Below are 16,245 nucleotides of genomic sequence, written 5' to 3'. Positions count from 1 at the left end.
ACAGCATTGAGCTTAGCAATGGAAGACAAAAAGGCTTTTCTCAAATGAAATACAGGTTTGATCTGAGTGAAGTGTAGAACTAGGCATTTATCGTGTATGCCTGTGTCCAAATGTTATTTATTTCTGATTTTATGCTTCCTTTTAAAATATTTTCACCATTTTAATCTTATCTTTTATTTCCAGATTTCTTCTCTGTCTTCGTTGGGAGTCTGCTTTTGCTTGTATTGCCCTATAACACAAGATACTCGTTCAAAGAGAGTGAACTGCTCTCACTGACAACCCTGTAAAGACTAACGGATAAATGGATGAATAAATACCACTAGGGTGGATGTTATTCTGATTGGTGTCAAAAAGACAGCTACAGTGTATCATAATGTTAGAGGATGACTGGACTTTGAAATATAGGCTACCACCAGGTGGCGCAGTGAGTCTGATGTTGCAGATTTATGGAGATCCAAAGTGTTCAATATTAGACATAATATATACCCATGAAATTGTGACATAATCCAAAAGTTTTTGAAACCTATCATACTATTATTAAATCATATTTCATCCTTCATTTTTATTTAATTACATACGTTTTCATCTCAAAGAGCAGAGCCAGTTATGCTTTTTGCAAAACAACAACCAAGTTAAATATGTATTTGATTTTCTTTTTTTCAGTTTCATGGTTTTATTATATATTTTGTCTGCATCAATTCATATGAATCTTTATTTCATGGCTTCTTTATATATTTTTTTTAATATTGAACACTTTGGGTCTCCAAAGAAAATGTTCTCACATTTTACCAGCACCCATGCCTTGTTCACCTACTTCCTGAAGTAAATGGCAAGTTGTCTGTAGAAATGTATGTCCAACAACAAGGCTTACTCAAAATAATGTCACTTTATTGGCAATTGTTCTTATTTTTCCTAATTTTGGCATTGAAGATTGCCTCTTACCAGATGGTCTGGCCCCAGACATTGCTTTCAACACATTTAGAAATCATGACTGAATACAAAGTGGAATTTTGACAGAAATTCAACTCAGTGTTTTCCACCAGAGACCCCTTGACACATGCTTTGCCAAAAACAATGATTCAGGGCCAACCTGGGTCTACAGAACTATCGCTGAAGGGGGGTGGAGGCGAAATGAGATTTCTTGGCATCTGATGGGTGGCCTTCACAATCTCCTGCCCCATCAAACTTCCATGGGCCATTTTTTTTCAAAACCCTGAATGCTTTATTGAAAATATGCATACATAACACTTTTCCTACACAACAATACAAAACAGTACAATCACTTTTGTAAATAACACACTGAACGCAAACCCACACATCACCCCTTCCCGCCCTTGCCCAAGGAACTTAGAGATGCTACAGTAAGCCCTTAGTATTCCCCACCCAGCCCCTACCCACAACCACCACCTTCACCTCAGAGAGAAATAAGACAGTTAAATCAGAAACAACTCCCTTGGTAAACTCAGACAAAAGAACAGAGTAGACACCAGGTTGCATACAGACATAGCATTTGCCACCAGCAGGTGAATGATGGACGATACTGAAACTCTTGTTTGGGCTCTTGAGTGTATGATTTGCCTCAAGTCTTCTGAAATAATGTCAGGTGTGGAAGAGGAGTCCATTCTGCGGTCCAGGATTTGAGAAAGAGGTTTCCAGAGTATGAATATCAGACCATGACACACGTAACCTACAGAAAACACCACTAGGTGCCCTAAGTGATTTGGCTTTGATACGGGTTAGAGAAGTGGCAACTGTCAATCAACAATGGCACACCAAGAGAGAGATTTCGGTCAATTACACAGACATGCGATAAAGGAGATTTTCACATGAAGGAAACTCTTTAAAGGCGAGGGGTGGATAGTTCAAACCTGATTTGATTGTAGGTAACACACTTCCTAAAGACTCTTCCTGCTCCTATTGGCATGGGTGTTACTGTGCATATTTATTTATAATAATAGTGGTAGATAAAATGCAACTGAATACAAAGAAACAAAAAAAATGTATAAAAGAAAGTTAAGAGGGATTATAAAGATTACAAAAAAAAGTGAGGACTCCAAATGTCTGGTTATATTTTAATATGATCATACAGGGATAGAGGTCAACCAAAAATGATATAATGTGAACAAAAAATTTAAGTAACAAAAAAGTTCAATAAAAACAGACAGAAAAGCACTGTTTTTAACATTTTTACTGTATATCAGTCTGTAGCAAATAGTCATTACATACCCTGAAAAAGGGAGGAAGAAAGCTTTGAATGGTGCACTGAGCACTGGATAACTTGGCTGGAGAGCAAAGGGGGAGTTAATGCTGAATTCTCTCTAAGCTCCAAGAGTGGTACCCTCAAGATGAGGCTGCTATGCCTTATATGCAAGAGGTTGAGTTTTATAATGTCTACAAGATAATCAGTCACTGCTCTTGGGTGCATAGAGAGGGCTTGTTTCCTTTAGCAATCTCCTGTTAGGTTTTAAGTCTTTGCCAATGCAACCTTTTAAGCCAAAAGAACGGCAAGTGTGGCAACCATAAGGCTATAAGAACCTCAGGGCAATGCCATTGCAGTAGGTGCAAGAGAGCAAAAAAGACCACTCAAAGTGCAGTGGGGTTGGGGGTGTCATACATACTGAAGGTTTGTGTGCAACTGTATGAACAGGAAGGCAGTTTGTGTGTGTTTTAGGAATCCAACAACACTCCCTAACACTGTGGGCTCAGAGCGTGGTTCTGGTTATTGATGCCTCTTCTCTCTAGGGCTGTGCTAACTACTCATTCAGTAATTACAATCATTAACTTTTCATATGAAATGATCCTTTGCTAATAACACAACACTTTACAGCTTTTTGAAACATGCCTCGATCAAATTGCTCTTTCTTAAATTTCCTTTTCTTTACCCCCCCACAAAGATGATTCGATGCCAATAACTCAGTGCCATTTGAATGCCACGTGGTAAGGACAAAAAAAAAAAAAAGAAAAAAAAGAGAAAGGTCAAATGTAAAAATCAAAGCCCCAGATTAAAAAAAAGTTTTTCTTTTACAAAATGGCTCTCAAGTATTCTTTGTTCCACAGATTGAGGTCCCTATGGGGCTTTGGATAACTTAGAATTGGTTTAAAATCCTCTTTACAATTTTACTATGGGATTAGGAGCATAGGGGGGAGGGGAGGGGAGGGGGGAGGGGCGAGAATCTTCTGCTGGTGTGAATTGAACACATACAAAAACACGCGCCAATTAAACCTGCACCCACAAATGCCAACTCTCACATTAATGTGTGTATGCATAATCGCTCTCACTCACTCACTCTCTCACACGCACACGCACGCGCGCGCACACACACACACACACACACACACACACACACACACACACATAGAGGAGGGACAGCAGTCACCGGCGTGCAATCTAAATTGCACTTGAACCCTTTCACATCTGAAAGCATGTCTTTTCAGAAGGGTCGTAGTACATGTCCTGACAGTGGAAACCCCACCTCACCGATAACATCTGACCCCCCTCACCGCTGATATGTGACCTGTGAATCCCTCTGTCCTTCTCCTCTTAGGCAGATGTAATGGAGTTGTGCGGTAGCTAGCTCGACAGAGGGGGTTTTCAGGGGGAGGGGGGCTGTCAGTTGGAAACATTACAGCGACTGTCCTTGTTAGAAGTTAAATTAAGGAATAAAAAGTTTGATGTCCTAATGTCGAGAAACAGAAAGTGGAATCTCCACGCTAAAGCTTTCCACGGGCACTACTTGAGCTAAGATTCACCTCTTAAATGAGAATAAACGCTATGACTATCATAAAAAAACTCCAACATTTAGCATAGCCTTGTTTTTGTGTTCTTTGTCAGCTGGTCGGTCAGTGTTTTTATGGTGGATTTTCAGCCTTTGTCCAACTTATCGAATGCGAAGAATATAGCAAGAAAGAGGGGAAGAGGAAAACATACATACAGAAGATTTGCTATATCCCCCTACGCACCATCCTCCCCCAACAACACCCCACCCATGTCCATGGAGACATTATACAGGTAACGTGAAAGACAAAACAGGCAGACAGATGTAGTCCAATGAGTAGACGGCTGGTCTGCCGTGTCTGTCTGGAGGCATCACGGGGACTTGATGTGCTCCAAGCTCAAGGTGGAGGTGGGTCTCCTGGGAAACTCTGTGAGGACCTCGCATGGCTGGTGACCATGCAGCAAGATGGGGTGAGGAGGGTCAGTTGGAGGAGGAGAACAGCCTGTTACAGCTCACCAGTGAATGGCGGTCGTATCCCGCTGGGTGTTGTCTGGTTTCCCAGGCCTCTGGGTCAGGATTAGGTTTTGGATGAGGACTTGAATTTTCAGAGTGTCCGTCATCACCTCCACCATTTTTTGTAGGCCAGTCAGGAGACAAGTTTTTCTCACTTTTTGTTTTCTCTTTTGTCTTGGTGGCTTTTATTTGTTATTCTTGACTTTCTTTAGGTTGTTAAGATTTTATTTGCCCGTTTAGATTTTGTTTTATTGTGGGATTCTTGGATTGTTGTCAAAGAGAGATGTCATTTGCTCCATGAGTGACCATCAACTGTCCATATTACTGCAGTTCTCTGTGGAAAGAAAAAAGACATCAGGTAAATATAGCTGCCGCAGTAATTTTCATGGTTAAAAACCAAAAAGTAACCAACAACAGCGACATTTTCATAGCTCAAAAACCACAGATGTGGTGAATATCAGCATGCTACAAAATATTCACACAGATTTATTTAAGGCTTTAGCAGAAGCAACTGAATCCTACACAGCCAGGCAATTTGTCAGTTACCACAAGTTGATGCTATCCTTGAAAATTTTTGAGCTAACAATGTTCATTTGCACTGTGGTAAACAAAGATTTGGCAATTACCATTGAGTCCGTCCGCCTCTTGCGAGTCGAGGAAGGGTGCAGGACCCCAGACACGCACTGTGCCATCATCTGAGGCAGAAGCCATGAGTCCTGGGATGGCCGGGTTCCAGCTCACACAGTTAACGGTGCGTGTGTGGCCTGTTAGCTCAGCAATGGGAAGCTCACCACGCCGGTGCCAGATGTACACTTTGTGGTCTGTGGAGAGGGGGTGACGAGGGAAAAGTAGAAACATGCATCAGACTGAATATGTGAGAACAAGTGCAACAGATTAAAGCAACAAAGTGAAGGGAAACATGTTTCGTTTTTTTCCCCACAAGAGTGGAATGAGACTTGAATGAAAAGCTGTTAGCAGAGGCAGTCTACATGCTGTATTACACTGAACAACAGCTTCAATCATGGTATTATAACTTAACTTAACTATAATATGTTGACTGTACCTTCGCTGCCACTTGCAATGAAGTCTTCGTTGTGTCCTCCAAAGCAGGAGTGGATGGTGTAGAAGCCCTGGGTCACACCTTGGTACTTCCTCACCAGCACCCGGTCCTGAAGGTCCCAGAGGTGTACTCCCTACCAAAGGTTGTAGAAGAATAGACTATAACTATGGAAACGTCAAACAAAGTGGCAGTGTGGTTTAGAAGCAGATAAACTGATATTAGCAGTGAGGGTGGTCAAGAGACTTACCTGAGTTGCTACATTTAACAAAGCTAATCTTCCATTCTTTGAAACAGTAAAAGACATGATAGGGTGGTCCTCCTGAACTCTGTAAAGGACATGTAAACAACACAGTCAGCCAAATCCAATATAATGTAGTGAAAATGGAAATATTTACACCTGCAAGACTCACAATTATACAGTATGCCAACATTTAGACAGACAGCTCTTCACTTGTTGCACGATTTGTTTTGATACAAAATGATCTTAAAATGAAATTGAAGCTTTTGCTAGAATCTGTAGAAGTTTGTCTTGTCCAATAACAGAGAGGAAGAACTCTGCTGAAAAGACACTCATTCAGTATATGTTTTCAGATCAAGTGAGGGGAGGATGAAAATTTAATTTTTCCTTGAAACATGAAGACCTCACCTCCAAAAACTATAGTTATGTGGACTGTATATTATGCTTGCTTTCTGAATCCATCCAACATCCTGTAACTCACTGTTAATGAAGCATCAATGCTATTTATTCCATATGGTATCATTTCAGAGCACATTAAATTATGCAACTTGTAAGTATTATAACTCATATATCTCTTATGTATTTTCAACTAAGTATTTAAACATTTATCTACATATACAACAGTACAGGCGGCAGGAAGGCTGACACGCACATGTTTCTGTCGGTAAGGTCCTCGAAGTTGTAACCCCGGATACGTTGGTGGGTGTCCGAGGCCAGCACTGTCCTGCCATCACTCAGGCACCACAGGCACTGCACTCTCACGCCCTCCCACGAGTCCAACAAGTTACCATCCAGGTCCTGACAACACAGACAGCAGACCTCTCATCTCTTAGTCTTGACAGGAAAATAAAAACATGGACAAAGTATAGAATGATGAACTTATTTAACAAGAGGATGCTTTTTCTCTGCTTAGACGCCAACACAGTGCATCAGTCACAATATGGTTCATCACACATGACCAATGAAACAGCTGTATATTTTCGCATTTTTCTGTATTAAAATATGTGTGAAAGATGTTTATTTCCAGCATACTGACATGTCGATACATTCTCAACTACACAGACCTGCTCATTCACAAAACACACAGGTACAAACATAAGCCATGTTCCCAACAAAATGTCATAAAAACACATCCTTACGGGTTCATAGGGTTCATGGCTGGAAAATCAATACATGGAAAGATACCATTATCTGGAAGCTGTCTGCTTAAGGTCAGAGCAACACTTAGGCTGCTATGCGTACATCATAACTCACATAGTGTCTTCCCTTTTTTTAAACCCCCCTATCTCATACACCTTCACATACACTAGGTATTCAGCACTGATTGAATACAGAAGTAATACATAATTCTTGTGAGGAAAAAAGGAACTCACTAATATACACATCAAATCAAAACAACGCTGTCCATCAAAAATAAAAGGCGAAATCATCCATCCACTTACACACTGATAAAACTGCCCCCTCTGTCCTCCAGTGACGAAGCGTTTGCCATCGGGGTTCCAGGCCACACTGGTCAGACTGTCTTCATGGGACTGGGACATTTTGGTCCGCAGCTCCCCCGTCTGGTCAGCAAGGACATCGACAGAGATAGTGGAAAAGCAGAGGAGAGAAAAATGGGGGGAAGGGAGACAGCAACAAGAAACATTAAGTAAGAGTGGGGGAAGGGTGAATAAAAGGAAAAGAAAGGGGAGTGGAGGGGAGGGGATGGGAGAAGAGGAGAGGTCATTGAGTACACATAGTGTACAGAATATCTATGTGAGGCTCAACGCATGTTTTGCTTTTCCACTTGTTTACTGAATTTGAATTAGACATCTCAAGTCTTTGACATGACCGATATCAAGTATGCAGAGAAAAAAGGGACTGACATAAGGAAACACTTAGAAGTATCATAAGTACAGGATTATATAAAAGATAAAAACAGAGGGATGTTACCTGAACATTCCAAAGCCAGAGCTCAGAGCAGTCGTCAGGTCCACAGGCGATCAGGTAGGTGTCATCGGGGCTCCAGGCTAAGTAGGAGACTCCGTACGCATGGCCCTCCAGGGTTCGCAGCAGCTTCAACTGGTGGCTCTCCTACATAAAGACAGGATTAAGATGATTATGATAAAATTAATTCAGAGACACTGAGAGTTTGGCTCTCATTTGCAGTGGTATTAGCATTACAAGTATTCAAAGCAAAGTCAAATGTGCAAATTGGTGAAATGTCTAACAGTCTTTAAATAAAAACAGTAATGTAACGGCACGTACGATATTTAGTGATACATCTGAAATGACAGATTACACATAAAGGAAACAAAGTGATAACAGATGTATATTCAAACTATGGCCTTAGTAGGGCCTCTGTAAAATTAATTGGTTTTGATTCACAAATACTATTTTTACAGACATTAACCAGGTAAGGATTGTTATGTGTAAATACAAAGACAATATTTTACTGTCAGATACACATGAAAAGACAAACCTGCGAGCAAAATGTACAAGTAGACCATTACATTCCAGCAGGGTAATTTTAGCTGTGGACTAAATCATAAAGAGGTAGTGTGTATTAAGACAGTTTTTGCACTCACCGGGTCCACTTGCCAAATTATGACAGTAGTGTCTTTGGAGCCAGTGGCTAGTTTGGTGCCATCGTTTGAGAATTTGCAGAACCACACCTCATTACAGTGCTCTGTCAGAATCTGTTGGGTGTAACAGGGGAACTGCTTCCTGTGAAGGAAATGAAAAGACCAAAAGTTAAAATCTTCTTTGTTTAAGACAGCAATGATTGGTCTTTTTACCTTATATTGCCTATATTTCAAAATGTCGCAACCACAGTAAAATCAAACAAACAATACAAGGCAAGGATAGAACTGAGGAAGAAAAATTAAAAAGGTAGTAGTCAAGCAATAAAGTGAGAGTGAAATAATAGGGGGGGACTCATAAAGCAGAGGCTAGATGAGTTAAGACTTCCGATGCAGAAAACGACATTTGGAAACAAACCGGGGCTTTCAGTGTACATGTTGCGACATTTTAGTTTAGTAACAACAGGAGGTCAACTGATACTTAAATATCAGATGGTGCAGTCTGACAAGAAGCAGGGTCTTGAGGGGCCAGAGCAGCATGCTAGCTCTGCAGTACCAACCTGCTGCAGACATGATCGAGGAGGAGAGAGACTGAGTCCAGGTTACTGTCCAGCTTGGTGTTATGATAGAGGCAGCGGTCCCTCTGCAGCTCCACTGCTTGCCGCAGCAGGGTCTGCAGCCGCCGTGGGGGCAGCATCACAGAAGGTGGCAGGTACGCTACAAGGGCAGAAAAAAAAACATACTGACCACACATATGGGTTATGTATGTAGCTCTATGGGTTCAGTGTATAGACATGTCTCCTCACTCTGTAATTTGTCCAGCAGTCTGCAGCGTGAGGCGGTGCCCTTGCCCTCCCACTCTGCCTTGGCCCTCAGATCCTCAGCATGGCTACACATCAGGTACCTGCGCAAAGATACAACACATTTCAAACAAAACATGGTAAGATTTTTCGCAATGTGCAGTACAGACTAGACTTAATGCACATGAATAGCACTGAACAAAACACTGAATGAAACCTCTAGTTGACTGAAATAGAGTATGGTGTAGAACATGAGGAAACTCAACGCATTAAATGCAGACATTGATTGAGGAACGGGTTGACAGAAATACGTTGACAGCGTTAAGGACACATTTGGATACAGCTGAGTGATTGACCTGAGACAAGTGACAGATCAATAAATTATTCCGTCGACTGAGTGACAGACTGTTGAGACAAACAGGCTTGTAGGTGGTATTGAGTGCTCAGTTCCCACTAATTGATTAGGTGACGTATGAGAAGAGTTTCTTTGCTGAAAGCATGGGGACTGTGCTGATCAGACTATGGGATCATACAGCTTGTGACACTCTTATACTATAAGTCAAAATAACAAATTAATGGTATATGTATATTAGAGAACCAAGTTAATAACAAGTTGGAATGATATTGATTCAAACCATTAATGTTTAACATGTTGTGAAAGCAATCTACATTAGTGCAGGTTTGGACTACAAACAAAAGTCAAGGGTAAAGACTATAACTAGTGTTTTAAGGCCCCATGATTACTGTCAATAGTCACCCCTGCCTTGAGTTCATCTGTGCAACACTAGTAGCTCTCTCTGTTCAAGATAAATACACGTCTATGAAAAAACATATCCTACACTTTGATAACCAGTAGCTATGTGACAACATTAAACCTTAAAAATTAAAACTTAAATTCACCGCATTAGTTTCATAGCAGTTTGATGAGGTCACATATTTCATCCCAATGACTAACCACACTCCGTTACAAAATATGCCAATGTAACAATGACATATTTCTTAGAAAATAATTTCGACAACTTATATCATTTAAGGGTAAAATTTGGCAAAAGTGTTAGAACTTAATTTCAGTGAAATGTCAACTATGTCAGTTGGTTCACCAGCAATGGTGGAGGCTGTATCATTATTGATTACAGAGCTACCTAAGAGTTTCATGAGTATATACTGTCGCTGTTTGTAGGTGTGCATTTGTGTAGCCAGAGTGAGCTGTCTGAGGGCTGCTATGAGATGGATGCAATATTAAACTTGTAACAGTACCCGCTGAGTACGTGGATGCGATCTGTGTTGTATTTGAGAGGCGTCAGCTCTCCCCGGAGCACCTGCAGAGCCTCCAGGACTTTCCCATCCTCCAGATACTCCAGGTACTTTTGCTGCAGCAGCAGGAACTTCATACGCTGACCAGAGGAAGAGAAACATGAATACAAAGAGATTTTATTTTAAAAATGACAAGAGTAAAAAAGGAAGACAGACAGAATCACAAATAATCTTAAACTGCTACCTAAATCCCTGATCCAACATGAGATTTTTTGCATAACCACAGAAGGACAAAAAAAATTCACAATTCTAGCGGTTCAGCTGCTGACTGCAACACGATATATAATATCCTCGTATGAAATTATTCCATCATTTGTCAACAAATCTTGAAATGGTGTTCATATTGCAGGGCTGCACAATCTCACTAGAAGAGCATATTTATAGATATGCCCAAGACATAAGGTAATATCAACATCAACAACTTACTTCCTTCATACTGAAGACCACTGGCAAAGGTTTATAAGTTGCTGCTGCTGCTGGTCAATATTGACATTTGTGGTATTAAGAGTTTCTGTCTTATCTCAGGTATGCAGTGGGAGCTTTGGCCCTGACAACTGGTGCAAGCACAGTTACACCTACTACATATAAATTCAAGAAGACAACCACCCACAAATATCTTCAAAGACAGGATGCAAAAAAACACACATAGACATCTCCTAACTCTCCAGCTAGGGTTGTGATATAAGCAAACTGCCTACAACAAGTGAAGTGAAAGTCGTGTTGACAATGATAACCTCTAACCTGCCACAGCTGAAGAACTAAAATGGCAGCTCACATTATAGATGCAGATTAAAATCAACAGCTACATTCATTTTCTTAACAACAGTGGCAGCTACACATACTTAAAGCATTTTGGGGGCTCACATTGACAGCTAATTAGCATGCTAGCTAAGACTAATTAGCCTGAGCTGAGTCCCAGTTCCAAATACTATATTAAGTATTTAGTGTCATACTGATCTTTATGGTATACTGTTTAGGCAGTTAGTATACAATTAATTTGTACACTTTATTATTTTGTTGTAACAAAACAGAATATGATACAAGAAGACCTGACAATCACACTAAAAATGTATGTTCCTATTTTCTAAGCTGTTCCTGGAGACATCTCTTATCACTTTTTTTAATGTAGACACGGTCCTTCTACAGACCAAAGAGATGTCTTCAAATTCCTTCTGTTGTCTGAACAGTTTAATAACCAAAGATATTACGTTCGCTATAATGTCAGAAAGAAAAGCAGCCAATCCTCACATTTGAGAATGGAATGATCAAAAACATTTGGCATTTTTGCTTAAAAAACTACTGAAACAATGAATCAATAATCAAAATTGTGTCTCAGAATATTCTTCAGTTAATCTACAAATTGATCAATCAACCAATCAACCAATCATTTCAGCTCCATGTGAAACAGATTCATGCATTCGTTCCCTGAATCTAATGTGACATCCCTTCATGTCACATACACTTTTCCAGGCGCCATCCAGAACATTTTAGCGTTCACTGTTTCACAACAAGAAGCTGCAGCCCTGCATTATAACAGCACCGTTCTAGAACCGCCAGCTGTGCCTGCGAACTGACTGACTGTCATTCACCCAGTTCAGGTTTGGGAAAAGGGAGCTTACCACAATAGCATTAGGAGAATGCATCAGTGCTCTCAGCTCATTGAGATCATTCTCAGCCTGGACCAAAACAAAGCGAGTTTGGTGGAGGGGAGAGACAGGGAGAGAAATGGTTAGATCAGCAGTTTCCATACATGAACAGAAATACAGATCTCTAGCAACATTCATGTTTAAGATGAGTAAACTCAGGCTTTAACAATGGAGCAAAGTACAAAAGGCAAGTACATAAAAACTTAGTAAAATTTTAACCTAATGTTTTCAAATTCCACATTATTAGACCTGTGCTCTATCATATGCTTTGGGTGCTCTGATAAACATTTATTTTGATCTTTTATTTTAATAGCAGACACATAATCAGGCACATGCCTCGTTATTTTGTAATTAGTTTAAAAACTACAGAAAATGGTTTACCAAACCATTCAACAGGCATAATGATAATAAATGCTTCTACTTTTACCATACACTCTTCCTTAAATATTTAAGACCAGCTGGCCAGAGAAACATTCTTCTCAACCACCTGAAGTCAGATTTTTTTTTTTCCTGAGCTCACAATATTAACACTTATAAACAGAGAAAATATTATTCTGGCAAAAACAAATTAGACAACAAATACATTAATTCTGGGCTTGACTGTCATAGTTTCCACAAAGCTGTGCACTAAAGTTGCCAGTTCCAAAGTCATATAGCATTTCAACTATTAAATCTGTTGGTAAAAAAGCTTCATGTCAAATACAGTGACACACTGGAACTTGTCAGGTTGTGTGTCATTCTAATACTAAATAAAAAGGCTGAACTTGTGTAACTGTGGCCCAAATGCAGACCTGACTTTATGTACTTTTCTTATGTTTTTACTAACTGGCTTCAACAATGCCTAATAGAGATCATGTTTTTTTGTTGATCACTCATATGAGTTTGATCTGCAAAAGATACATGTCTTCTAATTTCTTGACCAAACGAGCTCTTCATGTTACGGTAAAATATGGACAATGGATCCCAATAGGGGTCATTATTTCCCTGTTTATCAGAGGGCTTGCTATTATGTAACTGTGGTAACCCAAGACCAACCTTGTCCCATTCCCCCTCCATGACATGGTTGCGGAACTTGGTAGCTGAGGGGTGTTCCAGTCTGCAGCCTGACTCCTGCATCAGCAGGTCCACTGTCTGACTGCAGAGACACAGAGAGGAAGAGAAGCAGTCAAAGTTAGGCAGACATACAGACACAAGACAGACAGGATAAGAGAAAGGAGAGGATGACTTTAAAAATGACAAATGGAACTTAACAATCAAGCCAAAAGGATGATATTTCAGCTATCACAGCTTGGTCACTACGCAGAAATGTGCGCTCAATCAGAATGATGTTGAAAGTTTAGCACATTATCATATTAAATAGCATTTCCAGGCAGAATATTCAACTTTTCTTGAATACCTAATCATTTATGACACTTGTAAGATAGTGTCATGTTTTTCTAGGAATGGCAAAAAGGTGAGTGGGAGATCTGCAACAATAATTTTAGCACAAGGACAATATTAACATCATTGGCTGACAATGGGATGAAGGCAATTTCACAGCCAACAATATCTGGAGAAAGCCAGCCCGGAGCAGCAGTGTCACCAGATCATTATTTGTGGACTGTGGGAGGTCCACTAACATGAACCCAGCTTTCACTGCAGTTGACATCACCCTCTCAGCCTGTCAACCATGAACCATAACCATCTGTCCAAACACTACCCCTCTGCTAAACACACTCTACCAACACACAAACAAGTCTGCTCAGACATGAGTGTGTGTATGTGAGAGTGAGATAATGTAAGTGGGTTGGGAGTGGGGGGTGGCTGACACCTTCAGCATGATGACATCATTCTCAGGTATCAATGGAGTGGCGCAGCAGCTTTGTGTTGAGCCTCTCATCTAGCTGGCTGCTACACTGATTTCACTTGCATTTCCCCTGCTGAAATGTAGGGGCTCTGTTTCATAGAAGGCAATGTCATGTATCCCCCTAACCCACCCTCTTTGTAAACATAGCTGTGTTAGGTTGTCCTTTATAATGCCTAATTATGGAAGCTACACTTTCTCAGCAGGATAGCAGAGACCAGCAGATGTCTATCTATCCAACAGGGGCTACCACAGCCACTTTGAAGAAGAGAGCTAGACACACATTTCTTGAAATCCCACTGTGCTATAATTAGATTCAAACACTGCGTTTCCGTCTAAAACAGCTGGTAGAAAGCGCATTCCTCAGCCACCATGAAACCAACTGATTCTGTTCAATTTAGGACCAACTGTCGCCCACGGTATTGACTACTGTCTTTAAATAAAAACATGCACGTCACTGTTTGTGACTGTTGACACATTGCTCTGACACAGTGACAGAAAAATGACATTTATCTAGGAATAAAGTTATCTTGTACATAAGAAAGCTGTATGAAATGGTGATTAATCTGATCAATAAAAGAGTTGCTCGAAATGACAGCTCAAGACGCGCATAGAGTGCACTCGGAATACTAAAATAACCAGGACAGTTTTCATAACCATGCTCGTTATTACAGTGTGGCCGACCCATTAATGTTCCTCCCACACAGTCTTGCAAAAACCATATTATTTTCCCGAGGCATCCAAGCTGGAAAACGAGGAAAACCACAAACCATCAGGACGAAAACCGACGTTGACAAACCGCACATTAACATTTCCTCCGCATTTTTTGCGCAACAGCCATTGAAACGCAAAAATAAACACTGGAAACTCGATAATCCTGCTTGTGAACTTAATTAAGAGGCTAAATCAAGTTTCTCCCTCATGACATTGATTTTATGCTTTTCCAACGGTAACAGTCGGAGGATCTTGTTTTTCTGAATAAACGTTGCTAACGTCAGATGATGTAATGCCTTTAATTCAATGCGAAATCTATAACAACAATTAACGCATCATGGCATTACTGACATTTAAAATATAATTCTGCCCACAATGGACCTCTGAAGAAGCCAAATGTTGGACTGTGTTTTATGTTTGTGTGAGGGTTTAATGCCAGGACACAACACCTCAGCGCAGGCTAGTGCTATTAGCTATCAAGCTAACTGTTATTGTGCAAGATGGACCCCTTCTTTCTACCAACTGCCGAGCTCACAGGCTAGCTACCCCATCCCCCCATGTTTGTGTCTGTCAAGCACACTAATAGCGTTTTTACCAGCTGCAATTTCGCAGCTTCACACCAAACACCAGTAATATAAAATACACATCACATTTTCAACGCTAACGTTACATGCTTTTGTAGTTTTTGTCTCGACTGACACACTGAATAAACTTACTTAAGCCCCAGTCCGTGGAGATGTTGCCCTATTAATCGTATGACATCTTCCTCGGCCTGCGATAGTCGTTTCTTCTTTTTCAACGAACCAACCTCCGTGCCCGAAGTCGTAGATGCAGCCAAAGTCCCCGAACCGGGCCCAGTTGACGACCCGTTACTGGTACCGACGCTATTCCCGTTGTCTGTGCTGGAGAGAAGCCCATTGGAGTGGGTTCCGCCGGCCGAGGATGACTCCCCGTTTTGTGCGCTGTTTAGGCAGGAAAGCTCTGAGGATTCTTGTCCCTGTCCTGCCCCGTTTGCCTGCATGCTGCTGCTGAGGTTGTTGACAACACTTCGGTTAAAGTGGATGGCAGAGGTGGCTTGAGAGTGTGGAGAGTGCGTAGCAAGTCCTAGGACAACTCCAGGGAGGCCTGTTACAACTGCTGAAGCCCCGGGCTCTCCTGCTCCCTCCGCCGCCGAGGCTCGGTGCTTCTTCCGCGGGGGCGGCGACGCTCCGCCGGTGTCCGAGTCGGAGGAGGAGGAAGCGGAGGCCAGAGTTTCCTCACCGAGAGCGGCCGTGGTTAGAAGCCGGCGGAGCTCCGGGTGGGAAATGAAGGTTAAGCTTCCAGATTTGAGGCCTCGTTGTCGGGCTGAGAGCAGACTGTCACTACAGCAGCCCTGACAGTTAGCCCGTTTTTGTTGTTGTTTCTCCCAAAACAGCTGCAGCTCTAATGGAGTCCTAACGCCCTGACGTAACCGGAAATTCCTACACTAGCAGGCTTCCGGGTAGAATTAAAATCCATGGGTGGCGCATAAGAACTTAGTTAGCATAATAATTATTTGACAACAATAAAACATCTCATTAAAATTCATTTGAATGTTCCCCGAGACATGACTTTAATATGTTGCTAATTTTTACATCAGCTTAATGTGTGAATCACATATTGTCTTTCCACAGGCTTCCAGCTTTTACATTTTAACACTAAACCATTCACCTCTCAATAAATCATGTAGCCCCAAATTACTTATGTCAGAGAATAGGCCTAAACAGTATGTAAGTAAAACTCAGAGATCTACCTACCACCTAAACTACAAATTCATTCCACTCACTTTTTTAAACGACCCTTATTATTATTCATATTATTA

General features: G+C 41.1%; 1 protein-coding gene across 1 annotated transcript; it reads right to left on the bottom strand.

Moving 5' to 3' along the window:
• Positions 1–1,399: 1,399 nt before the first annotated feature.
• LOC111239204 (WD repeat-containing protein 26) lies at positions 1,400–15,854 on the bottom strand. The gene is made up of 14 exons (XM_022769033.1): positions 15,122–15,854; positions 12,884–12,983; positions 11,822–11,878; positions 10,146–10,282; positions 8,895–8,992; positions 8,649–8,805; positions 8,095–8,233; positions 7,460–7,600; positions 6,970–7,089; positions 6,180–6,325; positions 5,537–5,615; positions 5,293–5,422; positions 4,856–5,050; positions 1,400–4,563 (listed from the first exon to the last, which is right to left on the bottom strand). The coding sequence occupies exons 1-14, from the start codon at positions 15,424–15,426 to the stop codon at positions 4,538–4,540; spliced, it is 1,830 nt and encodes a 609-aa protein (XP_022624754.1). The 5' UTR covers positions 15,427–15,854; the 3' UTR covers positions 1,400–4,537.
• Between the last annotated feature and the right edge of the window lie 391 nt (positions 15,855–16,245).

This window comes from Seriola dumerili, unplaced genomic scaffold, assembly GCF_002260705.1.
Source record: "Seriola dumerili isolate Sdu_G_001 unplaced genomic scaffold, Sdu_1.0 BDQW01000025.1, whole genome shotgun sequence".
Taxonomy (NCBI): domain Eukaryota; kingdom Metazoa; phylum Chordata; class Actinopteri; order Carangiformes; family Carangidae; genus Seriola; species Seriola dumerili.
This window is presented reverse-complemented; position numbering and strand designations above follow the sequence as displayed.